The following is a 21753-nucleotide window of genomic DNA, read 5'->3' as shown; positions in this document are numbered from 1 at the left end:
AAGACAAAACAGCCTTAACTGATCTTAGACAATTAAGAAATCATTTAGACCTGGTAGTGACAGAAGAGTTACAAAAAAGTTGAGATATTTTAAAGCAAAAGCATTTGGAACATACAAATAAACCTGTAAGATATTTAATGCACTGTCTTAAAAGAGAAATGGAAAGAAGATTTATAATAGGGGTGAAAAAAGACAGTGAAATTGCATATGTGGAAAAGGAAATTCATGACCAGTTTATCTGATTCTTTTCAAATGTATACCCCCCAACCTCCTTCCCGCACAAAACCCACCAACTTGGAAGATGGAATGGAACAGTATATAGAAGAAACACACCTTGAAAAATTTACATCTGATCACAGGAAAATATTAAATGATACTATTCAAGAATTAAAAGCTATCAGAAAATTTTAAAAGATGCAGCACCCAGACTGGATGGATTCACTGCAGTATACGACAAGTGTTTAGAGGAACAATTAATGTTACATTAATGAATGTGATTCAATAACAGAAGCTATTACTGCTGACATGGCATGAAGCCCATATAATAAGGATATATAAAGAAGGCAATGACTCCACCTTGCTACAATCTTACTGACCTATTTCATTTTGAAACATGGATTACAAACTCTTTACCTCAATAATGGCAGGAAGACTAAGAAAATGCATAGAACAATGTGCTATGCACAAAATGAAATGCTATGCTGATGACCTAGCATTGACAACATGGATGAAGATTCAAAAGGATGTACAAGACATTTTGGCAAGACAGCACATGTCAATTGCTACAGTCAATGCCATAGTGCTTTTCTGCATCAACAAACAGGATGGTACCAGATCAATTTTGTTAGTATGGCTAGCCATTGGAATCTGGAACTGGTGTGTCAACTGACATATCACACTGCTGCTAATGTCACTGAGACTGACAGCAGTCTAGAGGACTCATTGAGCAGGAGGAGTCTTGACATCCACAAGTGACAGATGGACTCAGACACTCTGTACAAGATCTTCAGCACTTGCAGGACTCCACTGATAAAACTCTTCACTGCTCAGAACAATGCTACCTGCAACAGCTTTTGCTCTTGGGCACAAGAGGGCAGGGGTTCTCTGAGGGATGTGTTTCTGATACACTGGATGGGGACCTTTTCCTCTCTTTTTTCTGATAACATGAGTATTAGTGAAGGTTCATTGGGATACAACAGACTGCACCATAATTACTCTTTGGTGGCTAAGACAACCTTGGTTTACCCCAATACTGCATATGTCCAAGAGAAATTATATCCAGTTGCTGCTGATACCAGACTTGATCTCATGGGATCAAGAGATCACCCAGATGTCAACACTCTCTAACAGCACTGCAAATCTGTCCCTAGGGCATGCCCAGTCACTTGTTCATGCATGACTGGACTCCATCCTAGAGAAAGATTTGAAACCAGTGACAAGGAACTTGTATGTGATGAAGTGGAAAGCTTTCTCCCTCTTTGCCAATACCCAAGGCTTCAGTCCTAAGGGCTGTGTGATTGAACAGATCTTTCTCACCTGGTCATGATGCCGTGGCATGAATTAAAGGTGTCACCTATCAGAGTTCACCTAACATCCATTTCCTCTTTCCATGACCCAATTCAGGGCTCATCGGCTTTTTCACATCTGATGAGTGCCTCCTGAAGGGACTAAAGAACACTCTCCTGCCTACTCTATTGCTGTTGCTATCTTGGAGTTTGTTGGTTATCTTACAAGCTCTTAACAACGAAGCCGAAGCCGTTTGAGCCACTGGCAACAGTTGATTTTCATCTTATATCTTGGAAGGTGACATTCCTAATGGCAATTATTTCTGCCCAACTCTCCAGTGAACTCTGTGCCCTGCAGATATATCCTCCATCCCCTGTATTTCACCAAGACAAGGTAGTGTTGCATCCAGATCCTTTCTTTCTCTGAAAAGTTGTATCCTCTTTTCATTTGAAACAGAACATTGTTTGGCAGCTTTTTGCCATCCCCATCCAGCCCAATGGAGCCTATGATGCATACCCTGGATATTCATAGAGTGCTGGCTTTCTACCACTCCAGGACAGAATCTTTCCATCAGACCCCCAAAGTTTTTGTTTGTTGAAGAGGCAAGACAAAGGATCAATCCCTCTCACCACAAAGACTTTCAGCCTGGGTAGTGTAGACAGTTTCATTGGCTTATAAACTGTCAGGACTGCAACTCCTGGTGCGGTCAAAAGCACATTCAACTCAAATGGTGGCAACTTTGACAGCATTGCATACAGGTAACCTGCTGCCAGACTTGTGCAAAGAAGCAACCTGGTCAACTCCGTCCACCTCCAGTAAGCATTACCATCTCAACATCCACACCAGAGCTGATTGTGCATTTGGGAGAACAGTCCTCTCACTGATAACTGGTTGACAACACTGATCTACCATTCAGGAATGGGTAAGCTTGCTGGTCAGTCATATGTGTGATGTACAGAAACCATGCAGAAGACAAGCAGGTTGCGTGCCTGTAACTAATGGTCTTTGAGTAGTTATCTGTGCATTCACACAACCCACCCACCTATCCCACTGGATGTTGTGAGTGACTCAACAGTCTGTACTTAACTGTCTGTTTTTTCCCCTTTACTGTACTACCTTGCTTAATGAGAGGTTGATAAGTCTTATGATAAGAGGCTGGAAGAACTGGGCCTGTTCAGCCTTTAAAAAGAAGACTAAAGACTTCCACACTAGATGCATTTAAGAAGCATTTGGATAATTTTCTGATTTGGATGGTGTAATTGGCATCCTGCACTAGCAGGGGGTTGGACTCGATGGCCTTCTTGGCCCCTTCTGACCTTGCTGTTCTGTAAATCTATGAATCCTCCCTTGGTTCTGAGGCCATTTGGAACTGAGGAAAATGACCGGAGCTTTTTATAGGGACTCCAGAATGGGGAAGGGGTTCCTGCCAAAACTTTCTTAGATATTGAATCTTCCTGGCAACGGGCTCTATGCAGGTGCAGAATGCATATGTGTTAATGCACAGATGAAGGTGTGAAGAATGAGGTAAGCAATCTGCTTTTACTGTGGAGAACTTGATTAATTGTGGTGCCAGGGCTGTGTCCAAGAGTTGTAAACAATCTGCATTTGTCTGGCTATGATGGTGAGGAGAAGAACTGACACATCCCTTACAATCATAATTCTACAGGGGAGCCACAGCAGAAAAACAAAGTAAATCTAAAGAATTTATGTCTATCAGTAATTATTATAACATTTTGTTGCTCTTATTTTCCAGACATTGGAATGGGTAGTAAGTCTTAAACAAAACTGAAGTCCCCTTTGTTGCCTTTCCTTTGGAAAATGTTTGAAAATGAACAAGATAGTCCATGGTTATGAACTGGAATGGCTATTCTACTTAAAAGAATTTTACATCTATAAACTGATATTTTCTAGTACTTAATCTACTTTATTACAGTGCAGTTATTATATCTTGCCATTATGATAGCTTAGTAACTGTCACAAAACAAAGTCAACTGAAAGGTATGAAGTTTTTTTGAGTGGCCCATTCTGTTGTGGATTGGCAACCATTGCTAGAAAAATAACTGTTCAACTTTTCTTAACAGTGCTTGAAAGAGCATACTGAAAATGTCTAGCAAAACTTCTGGCACAACAAACAACATAGCTCAGGCAAGAAGAACTGTTCAGCAGTTGAGAATAGAAGCATCTATAGAGAGAATAAAGGTAAGAAGGGGTTTTTCCTCCTTATATTGTGGGACCATTATTTAGAGCAAGTGATTTAAGTTTCTCTAAAGCTGCTTTTAAAAAGATTCCTAAGGAGGTCCTTGCAAATGTTAGAATATGGTTATTTAGAATGTAAACCATGTTCAACCAAGGCATGTGGCAAGTGAAACTCCTGTAGTGTTTTTATAATGAGTTATGTTTGTTAAGCCAAACTACACTCAAGTAAGCCTTGCTTCAGGCTACAGATACCATTTTCTTGCAGACAAACAGTTCTAAACAGGCTTTGCATATTTTTTCATACACTTCAGTTATTTCCCTAGGTTAGAGCATTACAAATTTAGTGCTGAAACAAATTAACTGGCATGAAACACTAAAATGTCTGTTTCAGCAGTCTCCTGCCATAATGTAGGATTTCTCCCACACTGACCTCCTTCTATCCACTGTTCAGTAATAGAGAGCAAAGTTCCAGTATTGAAGTGTCAACCCTTTTGCCACAAGGGAAGCTTGATGAGGCCATAAAGTACCATAGTTTGAATGTGCTAATAAGAACAACTGTAACTCAAAAGCAGATGCTTAAAGCACTTTAGGAGGAGATAAAATATGATAGTTCACTGCATTTCACACATTGCTTAGTAACTATGCAGATTCTTCTTTTAGTGACTGTGCACTTTCATAGTTCAGACACATTGTACTTAAACTGAGCACTGACATGTCGTGGTGGTTATGCATGTTGTTCAGAAAATATGTACACAGTTCCCTGCTCATTTTGGTAATATGCATATTCTCCATAATGTCCAATGTGTACACAATAGCCCATTTTTGGGTGTGCCTTCTTTATTCAGCTTTCATTAACATCAATATACTCAATCTATATTTGAAGGCACTGGGCAGTATTACTTCTCCACTTATGCAGTTAACATAGCACTGTCATAAGGGACCTCTAGCATAAGGCAGCATACTGGATTTTCTAGGGAAACCTGACATGCCAGCTTATACTACTGGCATAGCACTAAATATTGCTTTGGCAGTTGAATCGCATTGCGATAGCCTTTCCACATATTTCAGATACATTGGAAGTAATTTTCAGAATGTATACAGTCTCAAAAACTGTAATTATAGACTGAGATCCTAATTGCCATGTGCAAAGGGAGTTTTTCATTTTCTAGTGACAGCTGTGCACATGCTCTCAGAGCCTTCTGGAGGAGCAGAACCTCATGCTGTGTGAGAGGCTGTCAAGAAAAAAAGCAATAACCCAACTTTTCAAATAGTGTACAATAAATTAAAAACATAAAATGCAGGCAGTGTAACAAATAAAAACAGCAGCATAGTAAAACCAAGATAAAACCAGCAGCAAAGAATGAACATATTTGATATACATTGTCCCAGTGCAATAGGGATAATGTAAGATAGACTAGTCTTCTTCTCATAAGATTGAGGGAAGGGGAGACCAGAGGATACACAATATCTTCCTAAGTGGAGCAAGCCTGGAAATGGCTTTTGTAATGTTGTTTTTGACAGTATTCCCATTCCTGATGCACTGCAGAAGTGCTGGTCTATAATCCCTAGGGATGATTTATTTATTTGTTATATTTATAGCCTACATTTTTTTTGTTCCAAGGAACTCAAGGCAACTTTTATAATTTGTCTCCTCCTTTCAATCTTATCCTCACAGCAATAACTCCGCCTAACAAAGTAGACTGAGAGTCTGTGACTGGCCCAAAATCACCCAGTGAGCTCCATGGCTGAGTGGGGACTTGGAACAGAGATCACCTGACTCCCAGTCCTGCACTCTTGACCAGTACACCACCCTGGGTCTCAATGTTTTTGATGGTGGGAGTTCTAGTGCAGCATATCTTGAAATCATCTAATTGGAGGAAGCCTGTTTTATAATGTCCTGTTTATTTGTGGACACATAGATTAATTTACTAACACAACATATAAGAGGTAAAGAATAGATGATGATGATGATAATTAATGCAGGAAAGTCTTGTGTACCCTTACCTGAGAATAATCCCTGTTCAGAAGAGAGGAACTTATTTTTAAAGGAACATGTACAAGTATTGTGCTGCAAATTTCTTGGAAGCTGCAAATCATTTGCAGAACTTACTGGCTATAATGATTACCATATGACACAGTCTTAGATTTTTATTGTAATGGTTGATTTCTCTATATTCTAAGCTGCACTGAGTTGTTCGGAAGAACATTACAAATTCTCAAATACCTGATTAAATGTGTCATCTTGTTTTTCATTATTTTTGCACCCTGAAATTAATCTAGGAATCAGAACTGAGATACAGCAGCTTCTCTGTTTACTTTCTGTATTGTTTTTTATCTTTATTCACTCATGTATATCCACCTGCAACTGGTTGAAATTTTGTCACCAATCCTGCTAATCTTCTAGGAAGTCACTCTAGAATATTGGAGTTCTGCATGTTTTTTCACTCTTCAGGTGTCCAAGGCATCAGCAGATCTACTGTGCTATTGTGAGGAGCATGCCAGGAAGGATCCTTTACTAATGGGCATACCAGCTTCGGAAAACCCCTTCAAGGATAAAAAGACCTGTACTATCCTATAGGCAAAACTTCAAAATGCATTCAAGATCCTTCCCTGCAAAACCAATCAAGCAGATTCTTAGAGAATTAACATGAAGGTCACCTGGTACCAACTGCATAAAACAGCTCATTTACATATAATGTATAAATGAACATTTTAAGTTTTCTAAAAGGTCTCTTTATAGCATTCAGAGTAGGGATGCAAGGTTTATAAAATTATGTCATGTAAACTGGGATGGTTCCAAGAACATACGTGGAAATGGGTTTCTGTTGGCTTTTGTGGGGATGAGTGTTGGGGTGAGGTAGGCTTTACTTTGAAGTGCAATGAGTCTTCACAGTTTCAGGTGTTAGGCTGAATAACCAAAGTTGCCTGAGCTTCATTTACAGAACAGTGAGGCAGACAAGCATAGACTCCTAATCAAGCTTACTTTTACATTTGATTTTATACCTGTGTATATCCTTGTATATGTAATTGGTGTCTATATCTAGGGTGTGTATGTATGTTTATTTAGGTATGTACACACATTCCAAAGTGCATTCTTTAAGTGTGCCCTTCAGAGCTACTTGCTGTAGTTCATGCCTTTACCATCAAGTATGTCTTAAGCTTTTCATGGGGTCTTAAGAGCCTGTAAACATATTGCTAGTACACATTTTACTTCCCAAAATACTTTTGAAAGGTAACAATTGCAACTATTGGTTCTGTCTTTCTCATGTTTCCTCTGAAATTTAGACCCTACTAAATAGCACTTAGTTTCTGAAAACTGCACCTAAAATTTCTCCTCCTTTTCCATTGGGCCTTAAGAGATCCATAATCTGTTTATTGTGTAATGTTTCATACACAGTTCCTAATGAACTGATTTTTGGAAACATCCAGGCTTTTCTTACTTGGATCACTAAACTCATATTTCACATATGCCAAATAATATCTAAAGAAGAGTGCGAGATTCTGGGAGTAATTCATTATGCTGGTGCTGCTGCACAAGACCCATTGAAAGCAATTATTGTTTTGGAGAAAAGCTTGAAGGATAGCAGCAGATCTCTGAGCAATGTAAGCTTTGTTAAAATATTTGTGGATACTACATGTGCTGATCAAATGATGAAAGGAAAGAAACAATATTGACTTCTTTTAAGCCATACACATATTAGCATTCCATTGTTTGCCAGTCCTGCCATAGCTGTGTCTTTATAGAAGTTGTTAACTCTCTGAAGGTTTGTTTTTTTGTTTGTTTTCGTTTGGGGCATACCAGACTTGTTCCACATGGAAGAGACTGGAGACACGTATCTAGAGTCCCTTAACAGCAGAAGCCTAGTAGCAAAGGCATGGTGTTTCCACTAAAAAAACTAGAGCATCCATTTGCAGTCAGCCTAAAGATAAAGGTAGCATGTTGAAAAGAGTTAGATTTCTTTCTTTAAATCTGCTCTTTGAAAGGCATACTAAAATAAAAATCCAAAACACCTGGTTTTATTGCGAGTACAGTATGAAGTTGGTTGCACAGCCAACAGGTCAAAAGCCCACCCTCCTCACAGGTGCTTTTTATAGTACTAGCCTGAAGCTGCAGGATCAGGTTCTTGTAGATTTCTTTCTTAATGCTGCATAATTAAGGTAAAATAGATAATATTATCAGTATTTATGAACAATATCCAATATTTCTGTATTTATGAACAATACAGATTTCTTCCCTACTCCTCCCACCACCACTGCCACTCCACATTACTGCTTGTTTCTCATATCACCAGATTTTCTTTTCACGATTAGGTTTTTTTTCTAAAGGCAGCTTTAGAAATGATGTGAAAAATACCCACAGTGATTTTTTCACCATATTTCAATCTGCCCTTTCATAATTAATATTAGGTAGCAATATTCATTAATTTGAGGGAGAATATCAATATATGAGGTACCTATTGGAACTGTTTTGCTTGCTCTCTGGAAAACAGGACATTTAGAACTGGAGGTTTCTTCTCTGATAATCAAGTCTCTGATAATGAGCATGCTTCCAAATGAATATACTTGGTAGGATCACATTCTGAAATAGCTGACTTTCTTTCTCTGTTAGTTTATTTTAAGATATTGGGCAGCTGTTGATTTGTGTGAGAGAGACAAATCTGCTTTTCTAAAGGCTAGTGCATGGTAACAACAACATGGGTTGACTTGCATTTTCTGTAGATTTGTAAGTGTTCAATCAGTCACATCATTAGTTTACCATTTGTCTGGATTATGATGTCCGCATAATGGAAATCTTTGAAAAGTATTTTGAATCTGGATGCAGTGACTCAAAATCTAGATATATACTGAATTGTTTATGAAGCTAATGCAGCTGGTAAAAATCAGTAGATCAACATGGGTTGGCTTTAACCAATGAAAAAAATACTGCTTCACAAGGCCATAAGCACTGGTGAGGCATGGAAAGTATAGAAGCTGTATCCATATGACACCGTGTGGTATTTTGTCTCTCTGGCAACAGAATTGGCATTCATCCTCATAAGCCTTGCTGAGGAGAGCCTGTGTGTGCAGTCCTGCCAAGGGACAACTCCCTTGGCATACGTTTGTGTCTAGTGCTAGCCATAAATCTGTGGTGCCTATCTAAAGACATCATGCTAGCTTCCAAAAAGCTGAATTCGAGCCTCAGAGCCTGTACTTTTTTCCCTACTCCCCACCGCCACCCCACATTATATCCGTATATCAATATTTTTCAGAAATTAGAACTTTGTCCTTTCTAAAACCCTGTCATTATTTACCAAAGTAATGCTTTTGAAAAAGCTACTTCTTAATGTACTAATCAATTTGGTACTTTCATATAAAAAGAAATATGCTATTTCAATGAATGCAATCATTGTTTTAATTACATGTATGCAAACAAAGCATTATGATTGTACACACTACACTGTCATCAGCAAATGTTGCTGTGTATGCTTTAATGTAGAATAATCTGGGCACATTCTATTGCTGTTTACCCTCTTCATCTGAGTCTAGTTGGTCATATCTTTACACCTTAAAATCTGGATACAGCTAACTACCCAGTACAGCTGTAACCTATTTAAACTATCATCAAATAACCATATGTAAAACTATTATATTGCATAAATATTACATGCCTGTTGTTAAAGCCAGTGTTAAAATGTGGCAACCTAGGCAGCTGATGTGGAATCTAACTAGAACCATCTAGCCATCAAGGAGGGAAAAAAACAGTCTTGCTAAGTAAGAATTTCAGGAGAGAAAGGAAGGTATTGCTTAGTGATGCATTGCAACTGACCACCAACAGTTGTTTTCTAATCTTCTCAACTTTCTTCTCCTCTTCCTGTCCCATATTTTCCTGAAGTGGGCCCCCAGATCCAGAACCTGTTTTCTTTGGCAGGGAGATTGTTTTCACTGATAGCAATGCTATTACAACCTAAGTGTATTTTTAAAGTACCTTTTGTATGTTAACATCTTCATATGTGTTTCTGCACTAAGACAAAATGGGATGGATCCAAATGTGCCCTTCTGCATGTGGCAGAAAGTGTCTTTTGATTACTGAAGGACTGTTTTACACCTCATGATAGAGAGTAGTACAGGAAAAAGTTAACCAAGGTTGCAATCCTATATACCTGGGGTGTAAGGCCTGTTGGCCCCAATGGACTTCACCAGCAGTGCTTTAGATTTTTATTACACATATGTATTTTACTAAGTGAAAGAGGAGTATTAAAGTATCATGTAATAAACTGCAGGGACATAATTTTAATCCAGTAAAAATCGTGCCAACTTTGTATTCAGAAATGCCTTTTGACTTTAAAATCACATAGATTGAAAACCTGGCCCAAATTTCTTCATTGACTTAATTATAGCAGTTTGTAGTCATAGCATCCATAAATGGAGCACCAAAGTACAGCTAACTGCTTTGGGTAACTTTTGTCAGGTGTTTGGTAACTGAGATGGATTGCCGCTTTTTCTCTGGCTGTCCATAATGTGTTCTCATCTTGCCATGCACCGTTGCTCCTTTTGTGAGAGCAGACTGTGGTGAGGGTATCATATAACAAAAACATAAAAGATGTTGCCTTCATAAGCCGCTCTGCTTCTCATTCTCCACTTATTTCAGCAGAATTTGAATGGAGGTTATGCAGCAATGGTGCTTAAATAATTGTATCCAAAATCATTGAACATGGAAAATTGAACCATCTAAAATAATAACTGTAAAATCACTGTGAGGTTTTGAAATTTATGAAACTTAATAAGAGTTTTAAGCAAACTGAACCACTACTATGTGTCTTGGTGCTTTGGTTAGAAATCCTCTGTAGTAAATTACTACTTCAGAAAATGTTTAGTGTTTTCTTTTTGTTCTTTTTAATGTAATTGATTTCTTACAGGCAATTTTTTCTCTGGGTTTTTCTTTGAATGCTTTTGCAAAATTTTGTTTTGTATTATCATTGTAATCACAGAGTGACAAGCATAATACCATGATTTGCCTTTGTGGGGGGAAAATATGTAAAATTCTTTTAACAGAGCTAACTTGTTCTTGCCTTTCACAAGCAATCTGTCTCTAGTAAGATTGCATACATTGTGCATTTTCATATATTGTGATATTTTATTGAAAGATGGCTTATTGTAGCCATGAGAGGTGTTTAAAAAACTTGTAATTAAGATTCTGGTCCACAGCTAATATATTTAGTACCATGGATATGAAACACGACAATTAAATATCATTTCTTTTCATTATAAGTTTGTTTATTTAGGTATTAGAAATAAGTATATTATTTTAACTTCAGTTATGTTGCCCCATAATGAAATGTCAAATGTAAAAACACCCTATATGAGCTGATAGCACCTTGTTGCAAACACATTTGGACATTGCTGATGTGACACCACTCCTCTACAAACCGGGTAGTTGTCAATGTGCACAGAAGAGCAGGAGGTTACACACACGGAGTGTTTATGTAGATAACAGGTGAAACCTGCAACAGGAACCATCACCTGGTGTCAGCTATTCCTTTTGGGGGGTTTCAAAGTTTACTTTGTCAGAGGTTCTTTAATTTTCCAGAAAATATGACAAGTATCAGTGGACCAGGTTCAGTGGTACCCAGAATGGCAGTGGGGACATGAAGGGGGAAACCACACAAGTTACTTTTCTGTCATGCAACTTTTTTGGGCACAGGGACCTTGGAAGAAACAGGAAGATGGCATTCCCATTGCTCTTTGACACTTTCAGAACCCCACTGCTGACTATGGCAGCTGTTCTGATAGTTAAGCATTCCCCACTCCCCTCTTGTTGCTCCCTGTAAGGATCTTCAGGGTAGGGCACATAGAATGGAAGGAGTTACAGTGAGTTGATTAACACCTGAACTGATGGTCTTTATATGTTGTCTATAAGCTTTCCACTAGAGCACTGGGGACCAGAGATCCTAGCAGCTTATTATTCTGTTCAACCAAGGAGTCAGCCTGCAAAGAGTGAAGGAGAGGTGAAGTGTGTGTAGGGAGATGATGTGTGCCGGGATCATAACCAGCAAAACATGAGAGAGACATGACCTAGATGGCACTGTGCATACCTCCTTCTGTGGGGAGCATAGCACTGTCTCCTGTTGAGTAAGAAAGGATCGTTCAACTAGTTCAATATCCCCTTCTTCCAGGGCAGGAAAAGATTTTTTTTCTGGCCATGGGTAAATGCTCTTTGCACTCATCTCTTTTCAGGAGTAGGGAGCTGAGTGGGATAGAGGAGGTTAAGGAGCCCCACCTTGAAGCATGGCATCTCCTCCACTTTTGCTTGTGTGGTATACCTTCTCTGTGTGGTGCCCTCAGTGGAATTATTTGTGGGTGTGAGTGTCTAGAATCCTGAGGAAAACTACCTCTAAAAGTTCTGAAAAGACAAGAGGTGTCTTGTCTGCCCTTCATTTCCTTTTGTTCCTGACTGTTGTGCTTGTATCTAGTGAATGCATAAAATATAAACATTCAAGTATTCCAAATAATACTGCATGGTACAATTAAACAAGTCTGTCAAGACAACCAGGTCATTCTCTTCCTCCAACAGCTGTACATACTCAGAGCAGTGCTTACAGTAAGAATAAGATGGTCAGGAATGATTTTTTCAGGTGTTCATTCCAGCAGTTTCAGGTAATGAATTAGCAAATGAGTTTCAGGTTCTGCAGCTACATGCACTCCTTAACTACAGTTTCATCCACAGTTAATCATAGATCTTTAACTATGTGCAGAATACTGGTACAGCTTGTTCCATCTATCTGCATTGCTGCTGAGCAGTCTCCATTTCATCCAGGTATGTACAAGATTCTTTAGTGACACCCCTTGAAATAATGAATGACATTTCTGTTCACTCTCCCTTTTAGGGAAAAAAGTCAGATTATTATTTAATGATTGCCATTTCTGCCCACCTCCAAATGTTTAAGATGGAAAAAGAATTAACACCAATACTTCTCAACTAAATACATTATTTTGAAAGGCTAACACTTAAAATGGCATACAAAGCAGTAATTCCAGGTTTCAAGGACAGTTGTCATGTTTGAAAAAATAGAATGGTGCTATTGTTCCTCACTATGTGTTCAGTATTGTAACTTCTGTTTTCCACTAAGACTGAGGGCAAGCTGCTCAATGAACTCTGAGGAGTGGGGAGTCATTCCCATTTTCTGACTCCTAACATGGTGTGATTTTTGGACATTTCACTGATACTTTATGTTCACAGTGCAGTGAGAGGTACTTATAGCAGCCTTGGGTGCTTAAAAGTGTACAGCATACAGTTATATGCATGCTACAGCTCCAACATCTGTGTTAGATGCAACACCATTGAAAGAGGATTGTATCAGTATAAGGTCACTTATGTGTGGTAGGTAGTTTTAGCACAGCTGTTACCTGAGGACAGGATTGCACTGTTAGGCGGCTTCTGTCTGTATGTTCCATCTGCATCACTAATTATTGTAGTTGCCACAAGAAGACCTCATAAGAATTCTCTAAAGTATATGCCACAGGATACAAGAATGGCATGTGGGGGTTTTTCCCCCCTTACAAGATGTATCTTGTGCAGAGCCAACTCTGCTATTAAGCAGAATTTAGGTCATCTGAGAAGTGTCAGATGATGGGGTACCATTAGGGGGCACACATGGTTATTTTAATATTTTCATTACCATGGGAAACATTAATTGGGTGTTCTTTATATCGGGTGCCCAATATATTTGCAGGAGGCAAATATATTGGGCACCCAATGTAAAGAACATCAGTCATTGTTCTAATTTTGATTATGGAAACATCTGAGTCCCTTTGACCTGGTCCATACAGAATGCTTAGGATTGCTGGGTGGTTGTGATACGTGAATGTGGCCTTGCTAGCAAACAATGGTTTGTTTACTGGGAGCAACCCAGAAAGTGAAGGCATGGTTTGATTTTGGCTTGTGGCCTCTGAATTGTTTAAACCATGAATTTGACCTTACATGTGAACCTAGAACCATGAGTTGTTCAGGCTACAGAGGTGGCAGGCAAGAGTGTCCAAAAATAGTAATCCACCATATTTGCCAGAGCTACAGTGCTGCAAAACCATTTGATGCACAGGAAAGTAGCAGGGAAAAGAGGGAAGTAACTCCAGGACAATAAACCAGTTTGTATAATTATCTGCCAAACAAACCCTGGGTAAGTAAACCATCATTAGCATTATATGCAAACCAGGCTGAGTGGTCTTGCCCAGAAAAGTCATTTGTAAATTTTTGAACTTCCTGGTCACCTACCTTCATACTATCCACATTTTAGTCAAAATGTCCCCACCTGTTTACATTGGTGAACCATTATTGTTTAACCTTTTTGTGTACTTGCCCTCAGGCACCTTGTGCCCAAATATTTCCATTTACTTCTATGACTTATACAAACTAAACAAGAGTCTACCCTTTCTTTTCTGTGTCCTGTATAATACACTAAGGCAATGTCCTCCTTTTTTGTATAATGATAAAAGTGATTCAGTGGGTCCTTCCTAACAACCTCTTAAGTGGGAAAATAAGAGATTAAAAAATTACAGCACTGGGTGAAATTTTAAACAGGTCTGACACATAGGGAAAATTTTAGGCAAGCAATAGTCCCAGTGCAATTTAGGTATGTCTTTGTCTTGACTACCCCCTTATTGTATAACCATCCCTCACACAAGAAAGTTAAATGTAAAAATCTGAGACATTAAATCAGGAGGTGCTTTAAATAGCACCCATGTTTAGACAAATTAGGAGATTTTGAAGAATTTTTCATTTGCTTAAGTTATTTACTAAACTTTCATAATGAGATTAATCATATATATATTACATCCTTTTCATAGCAACCAGTAGTTTTTAGTGCACTTAACAAGTTTGCACTAGCATTGTTTTTCCAGGAGACATGGGTCTTAAGTTTGCCATCTGGGAAATCACGCAATCCCTTAACACCTTGCTGGTGTGATTGCCTGTCTTTTACAGATTGTTGTTATCATCTTTTCCCAATATTTATACATTATGTCCCTTTGCATTTTGATTTTTTAGGGGCTATACAACTCCAGCACAAAACAGCAATGCCAACACTTCTCCCACTGCAGTATCCACTAATTTGTAAAACTTGTCTCTTCCTGCTTCATTTCATCTCCCACTTAGTTCAGGAGCATCCATAACAGCCAGTTTAAAAACGAAGGGGCATAGCAAACAGCAACACTGTATTTCTATCTCTGGTGACCTCCTTACTTGCAGTTTCCTATGTTGTTGTAAGGAAATTGCAGGTGTGTTGTACAAATATTTAAATGTTTGTGCATACACTGGCTATGGTGTCCTAGCAGCTGTGGCCTAGAGTAGCACAATTCTCTTGTGTATTTATCCACTTCTGAGGAACTGCATCACCAACACCAACCAATTCCTTTTGTTGTCTCAACCAGAAAAGCAAAAACACTGACTTCCACATCTTTATTGGAGTGAACACAGTCCCATTTTCAAACAATTTAGGAAAAAGCAGCAGTTCAAACATTTTAATACAAGTGGTGCAAGTAAGATGCTTTTGAAAATACCTTGTATAAATATTTTTTCATCAGTATCATAAAATAACTTAAATTTCTTAGAATAAAAACTGCAGAGATCAGCTAGTTGATACAAAATAAAATAGTTTTAAGAATGATAAACTTTTTTTCCTTAGCTCTTACAAGTGTGAAATATTTAAAAACGGAAACTAAGAAGTTGTTCTTTTACAACTCCAACAAAGTATATTTGGTATGTTCTGAAAGAAACTCCATAACCCTACTTTCATCACCTTCTTGCAGAGCTCCAACTTCCTCCAATTACTTCCTATTGTTCGCTCAATGCAACTTCTGCTTTCAGGTCCATCATTTTCCAACAGCGAAGTCAAATGTCCTTCAGTTTCACACAATATGTAGTTCAGCTTCATCCTACCCACTTGACATCAATTATTATCCTTGTGCCAGGCTGGGAAATTACTTCCTGAGCAAACTACTAAGGTATTTTAAAACTTCAGTGCAATTTTTCTATACAGTTCAGCTTCATTCATGTAATGTCATCGTTCAGGAAGGTTAATCACAGGGACCCACTGATCCATGTAGCGGCTTTCCCGGCAAAAGCAGATCAGCTGACTTAGGGCTGGATCCTTCCACTGAGAAGCATGTGGATTCTGTAGGGAAGGGAAGGAAAAGGCATGTTGTCAGCATAAATGAAAATGCTGTAAACAAAAAGCCTTTCTATGAATGCCACATACCTAGTAGGGCTAATTGAACTCCACTGGCATATTTCTAAATAGACATGCACAGAAGTGCCCTGCTTCTTTAGATCAAGGCACTTACATATAATTTTGTTTTTATAACACATGTTACAGGGTATTTTGGAATGATTTATTTTTACACAACTAATAGAAGAGACAAAAAGCTGCAATTGGAAGTATTTACTGTTCAAAATGTGTTAAGTTGTTCTTGCTTTTTACTGTTTGGGAAGAGAATTAGTCTGTACATTACATCCTTTAAATAATCTAGCATATTTTCAGAATTCACCTATTATCAGTTTTGATGAAGATTAATAACTCAAGAAAATGTGATTCCTGTTCTTTGGTATTAAGCATATTAGAGTTCACAATACTGAAAGCAATTTTTAATATCAACAGTCAAGTAACTTATGGCCTGTGTATATGCAATTTAATGTTTAGTTATATATGTAGAGACCTAAAAGTTTTCAGTGTCAGCTCATTAATTTTTAGATAAATCTCACAGTTCTAGGCACTTGTACCTGTCAAGTGCAATTGCACCAGCAGAATTCCCCTTCTATCTACAAGTCTAGTAACTTGTCTTTAAAAAAAAGTTTTTATAGCAAAAACATTAACAATGGAAACCTTTTCTTGAAAATGGACTATTCTCTGGACTATCACTAACAATTCAACTCTATACACATCACATTCAGTCCTACAAACAGATTGAGTAACTGTGACCAGTCTTTTTGTCACAGTTAAACTAATCTAATTGACCTCTGAACCAATTAGCAATAAGGAAAGACAAACATAGGCAGGGAATTACTGTAGAAAGGTGACTCATGGGGTTTTAGTCTCCTGTTGTCAACAGGATAGAGCATGTTTGAACAAGTCTTGCTTTAAAAATCCGAAAGTAGGAACTATGATGCAATTTGTGCAGAGGAAAAGACTAACTAAAGGAAAGCTGACTCTCAACCAGATGTACAAAGTGCGAGGACACTCAACAATATAGCACCTAACAATCTTAAACCTAAAACAAGCACCTAACAGTGCAATTAAAATGCTGAAGTGGGACAAAAGACTTAAGGGAGATTTTTAGTTTGCCATTCAAGTTCATTTCACGGAAATGCTGCTCTTATGGTCAAGTAAGATCACCCTGGCCAGATAGAATTTATGTCCCATCTGTTAATGGAGCACAACACTTACCGTCACAAGTATACAGTGCAGGTCTGCAGGCTGCTCTCCGCCTCCACTTGCCCCTAGAAGTAGCAGCTCTGCAAGCCGACTGGGGTTACTCACTCGAAGAATGTTAATGTCATTCTCACAGCAGAAAGCCTGAATCAGGGTGAAGTGAATTTGTAAAGCCACATCCTGATTGTCTTCTTCATCTGCTGCCAACAGACAGAGCACCACATTATCAGGATCCCTGCAGAGAAAAAACAATGCAGACTTAAGTCACAATCCAAGGAACAAGGATGAATTTTACAATGACAGAACTGAGGCAAAACAGGAACTGGGCATGCTACTATCCCATATGAACCCATACTGTTCACAAACAATACTATGGGCTTGATCCTTCACCTATGCCTTGGATAATGGGAACTGAATTTTAAGTGCTCAGCATCTCTAGTGAAGGTCCACAGAGAGCAAGGGGGCATTTTTAAAACACAGCCTGATTACATTTCAGCACCATGCTGAAAGGCACATTTTCAAAACTGCTAATCAGCAGTTCCCATTGTGTCAACTGTCACTGAGTGCTTAGAACTCTTGCATTGTGGGTAAAGGGGGGGTTCTTCTGAAAAATGGCCCATTAAAAAAAACCCAACAACAACTATGCCTATGTGGCATACACAACGCGAACAAATATTTACATGACTATGACCAAACACCCAGATATTTTTTAGCGTCCATGTGACCCAAGATGACACCTTGAGGAGACAGATCTTTTATGCCCTAGTATTTCCTCAGATAAAACAACAGAGAGGAAATGAGCCCAAAAGCTCTTTAAGTGCTGCAACCTAATAATGGTAGGAGTAGGTCATGGCAGTTGCTGTTAATAACCTACATAAATAAGGTACAGAAAGTCAGATTTCACTTACACATTGAGCAATTTGGCAGCCTCATACACCCCAATGGTGATGCTTCTCTGAGTCAGGGCTTTGTTTAGGACTTCCTCCAAGGCATCGCCTACTTTCTCCATGCTGATGGAAGCCCCACCACCAAACGAGAGAGAAAGGAGAAACTAACTCAAGCTACAGTGAAAACTTTACAAAAGTATAAAAGAAAACAAGCTAGGAACCCATCTTAAGCAGATCCCTAATCCATATTTCCTCCTAGCGCCCTCCTAGCCTGCAAAACTGAGGAAAGAACTGAGCGGAAAACTCCCTTTAACTCGAAGTGATCGACTCCTAAAGAAACGGGAGCGAGATGTGGCTTCAGAACAGTCGTTTCTACACTCTGGTTGTCTGGATGTCTGCGTGTACTGGGTTGTTTTTGTCCTGTCAGGAAAAAAAAGCCACAACCCACTCACACACACTTGCCTCCTAGATTTTCTGCCTCACGCACACGCAGATCTCACTTCTCCCGCACCGCCTCTCCCGGATCCCCTTCAGGCATTTTTGCAGCAAAGGTTCCCTCCCCCTCCCAGCTGCGAGGTGGCGGCCGCGGCGGCGACTGCTTAGCTGGCGAGGCGTGCGAGCCTGACCGCCCCCCCCCCGCCGCCTTCCTCCCGCAGCGGACTTCGAAAACTTGACAATCTGCAGCGGACGCGCCCACCCCGCCGCCGCCCCCGCCCCCGCCCGGATCGCGGGCGGCCGAGCAGCTGTCGTGGTGCTTTGTACCTTCCAAATGTCTGATGCTCCCCAGCGAGCTCTTCCAGAGTCATGTTGCGGCGGCAAGTCCCTGCAAAGCGGGACGGGAGAACGAGGCAGCTGGAGTCGGGCCCCCGGCCCTATTCCTCCTCCTGGCTGCTTCTCCTTCCTGACTAACTGGGTGTTAAGCGCCGCTCCGGCTGACCGCGGTGCGTGTCCCTCTGTCGATCAATCCTCCGACACTGACTCGAAAACAGGCGTCGCTGCTGTTGCACTTCACTCCCAGTTGCCTTCTTCCTTCCTTCTCTTGCCCCCACCCACGATGCCCGCAGCCGCCTGTACACGCCTCTGCGCGACCCGCAACAGCCGCTCCTACAGTAGCACCAAGCACACTCGAAGGGGACAAAGGACTCCTGGGGCAGGAGTTATCCTGCCAACCCCCAGCCAACCGTCTCACGGCTCGTTTGCATGCGGCCTTCCGATTGGGTCATGCAAATAAGCCATGGCGCTCCACCTGACCTCCGCCTTGCCCCGGGCGTCTCTTGGACAGAAAGGGAGTGAAGGCTTGGGGGAGCCGGATCGGTAACTTTCGCTGCCTTCGCAGGTGCTGATTGGAAGACGGCTGAGTTTGTAGGGGAGGAGTTTGCTGTGGGAGGGACAGCGAGAGCCCGAACCCTGGCTGTGGCTGGGTTTCTCTCTCTCCCTCTTCCCTGTTTCATCTGTTTTTCTTGTTCGTACACATTTTTCCCTGCTTTGTTTTGAGAAATGGGGTAACCTTGGGCTGGGCTGGGCTGGGCTGTGCCGGGGAGTGGGTAGGAAAGATTGTCCATAAGCTTCTGTTTACAGGCCTAATGCTTTACAGACCACCCATTACAACAGAGTTGTGAGTAAGCAGGTTATAAAAGCCAAAAGGGAGCTGAGGCTCTGTAGTAAATTTTGACTGATGCTTCTGTAGGCCTGAGATGCAGTGCACTACTTTTTACTTCCCCTTCTTGATGCTGCTTGCTTGCTTGCTTGCTTTCTAGGGTTCCTTGTTCTCCTTGTTAGTTTAAATTTTACAATTGAGCTATTTTACTGGACAGATGCACATAACAGAATTTTCTTGGAGTTTTTAATTAGTTGTGTCAGCAGTATTTTAAGTTTCAGGCACTGTTTCTGAACTGCAAAGACCTGCAAGCTTAAGTCAACCTCCTCCAACCTGATATCCTCCAGATGTGCTGCACTACAATTCCCAATGTCCCCAGCCACCCATCATAGAGGGCATTGGGCACATTTGGAGGGTGTCTGCTGGGAGACTTCCAGAGTCATACATGCGGCTTGATCTGAATTTTAACTGAGAATTTACTTCAGATAGTGATTTTGGAAAAATCTTGCCTTCATTGCAGTTTTCTTGGTGTGTATGTCTCAGGAACATCTGCTCCTGAGTTGTCAGTCCATGTAAGAAAAGACTTGCAGTGTCAAAAGAATAGCCTTTCTACACTAGTTTTTTTTAACTTACTCCCTTTTAATTTCATCCTTCTTCCAAGGAGCTCATCGTAGTGCACCTAGTTCCCTCATCCCCAAATTTATCCTCACAACAACCCTGTGATGTAGGTCAGGCAAGAAGTAAACAATTGGCCCAAGGTCATCCAGTGAGCTTCATAGATGAGTGAGTGTTTGAACTAGGGCTTGACAAACAGTACACACTGCTTTTGACTAATGTGTTCTTGCTTAAATGTTGGCTTACTTGAAAGTTACTAGCCTTCAGTCTTCCACAAACCTCTTGTCTTTGTTGGAACCTGGGTAAATCAACCAACTATTACTACAAACCTGCTAATTTTTAATTGTTTCTGAAGGATTCTTCCAGCAATATTTTCCCCCAAGAGAATAACAACTGCCATTCTCACTTCAGACATGAATTTATTTACATAAACAAGTCTGAATCAAGGTACATTTAAGGCTAAAGCAAGTGAAAAGACAAGAGCTCTGGAACATGCAGAGAGGGACTTTTTATTTTTTTGCTTCAGCAGTCCTCTCAGGTCATCTGAGGCTAGGTTTACAAATGCATGACTTGCATGTGTGAGGTGCATGCCATCTAAGGTGAAACGCTGCATACATCACCTCAGAAGATGTATTTCAAAGGTCCCATTTCAAACTCTCAGCTGCCAGATATTGTGTAGTCATTAACTTATATGCATGCATATGTGAATTACCAACTATAAATCAGGAGTGGGTATGTCTGTGACCTCCAGATGGTTATTGGATTCTGACTCCCATCAGTCCCAGCCACTATAGCCAACAGTTAGGGATAATGGAAGTTGAAATGCCACAGCAATTGGAGGGCCACAGGCTTTTCATCCCTGTCCTAAAAGCATGCTGTACGGGGCAAGCAGGGATAGTGGTTACCAGCTAGCATGCAGGGGAGTCTGATCGGGCAAAAGCAAACACCTGGTCATGCCCATCAAGTGTTTGTACAGTTGACATGGAATGAAATGCAGACTGACTGGTCTCTGAAGCAGAATGAAAAGCCTGCATACGCCAGTAATGCCAGCCAATTGTTTTATTGGCATTTACTCTGTGTTAAGGTATGTGTTATTCAATACTAGAAGTAATCAGTCACTACTGAGAGATGGACCAGGCTTGTGAAAAAGAACAGGACAAAGCAGTCATGAACTTCAGCAACTTCTTCCATTACTAATTAATATAGTTATCATTTTGTATAGGCCAGTTTTCATAATCAAACTGCCCAGTATGTTTTGTTTAAGTCATTGCAGACTGTGGCACATGCGGGCAGCCATTTTGAATACTTAGCTCTCAGCTGATGTTTGTTATGTCATGCAAATGCAGGCAGCAGGGATTGTGTGAGGGTTAAACAGCCCTCACATAACCCCCAGTCTGTTGTTGGGTTGTGTATGAGTTGTTTAACACACATGCAAAGCCACCTCCAGACACCCCCAGGTGTGCATGATACAAGTTGAGGCCACCCATTGAATACTCAGATCTAAGTATGAACCACAGCTGTGGCGTTTGATTGTATGAACTAGGTCTTTAGG

At 40.2% G+C, this 21753-nt stretch overlaps 2 protein-coding genes and 1 pseudogene across 5 annotated transcripts in view; 2 read left to right on the top strand and 1 right to left on the bottom strand.

Annotated features, from left to right (window-relative positions):
* Nucleotides 1–10944, top strand: part of GNG12 (G protein subunit gamma 12) — a 59308-nt gene extending 48364 nt beyond the window's left edge. For all 3 annotated transcript variants that reach the window (XM_044440523.1, XM_044440542.1, XM_044440533.1), the window contains 2 exons: nucleotides 3588–3705; nucleotides 6155–10944. In XM_044440523.1, the coding sequence (XP_044296458.1) occupies nucleotides 3610–3705; nucleotides 6155–6280 (222 nt within the window). In that variant the 5' untranslated portion in view covers nucleotides 3588–3609 and the 3' untranslated portion in view covers nucleotides 6281–10944. The remainder of the gene's footprint in view (nucleotides 1–3587; nucleotides 3706–6154) is intronic.
* Nucleotides 10945–15119: 4175 nt separating this feature from the next.
* Nucleotides 15120–19973, bottom strand: GADD45A (growth arrest and DNA damage inducible alpha). 2 transcript variants are annotated; one of them, XM_044440511.1, is made up of 4 exons: nucleotides 18752–19973; nucleotides 18011–18409; nucleotides 17118–17337; nucleotides 15120–15848 (listed from the first exon to the last, which is right to left on the bottom strand). In XM_044440511.1, exons 2-4 carry the CDS (start codon nucleotides 18109–18111, stop codon nucleotides 15735–15737), a joined length of 435 nt encoding a protein of 144 aa, XP_044296446.1. In that variant the 5' UTR covers nucleotides 18112–18409; nucleotides 18752–19973; the 3' UTR covers nucleotides 15120–15734. The 2 variants fall into 2 exon arrangements, with proteins under 2 accessions (XP_044296446.1, XP_044296436.1); XM_044440501.1 differs by having other exon boundaries at nucleotides 18011–18112.
* LOC123024160 overlaps nucleotides 19224–21753 on the top strand; it is a 31696-nt pseudogene continuing 29166 nt past the window's right edge.

This window comes from Varanus komodoensis, unplaced genomic scaffold (assembly GCF_004798865.1).
Source record: "Varanus komodoensis strain SLA01 unplaced genomic scaffold, ASM479886v1 scaffold1, whole genome shotgun sequence".
Classification (NCBI taxonomy): domain Eukaryota; kingdom Metazoa; phylum Chordata; class Lepidosauria; order Squamata; family Varanidae; genus Varanus; species Varanus komodoensis.
The sequence above is the reverse complement of the archived record's forward strand: the minus strand, read 5'-3'. Positions and strand labels throughout refer to the sequence as shown.

What these genes read in the sequence shown, in the direction of transcription:
- GADD45A (XM_044440501.1), bottom strand. Translation starts at nt 18,795, where the DNA reads ATGACTCTGGAAGAGCTCGCTGGGGAGCATCAGACATTTGGAAG. An exon ending in GAGCATCAGACATTTGGAAG is followed by an intron (nt 18,113 to 18,751) that starts GTACAAAGCACC and finishes GGCTTCCATCAG; the next exon opens with CATGGAGAAAGTAGGCGATG. An exon ending in TGCACTGTATACTTGTGACG is followed by an intron (nt 15,849 to 17,117) that starts GTAAGTGTTGTG and finishes CCTTCCCTACAG; the next exon opens with AATCCACATGCTTCTCAGTG.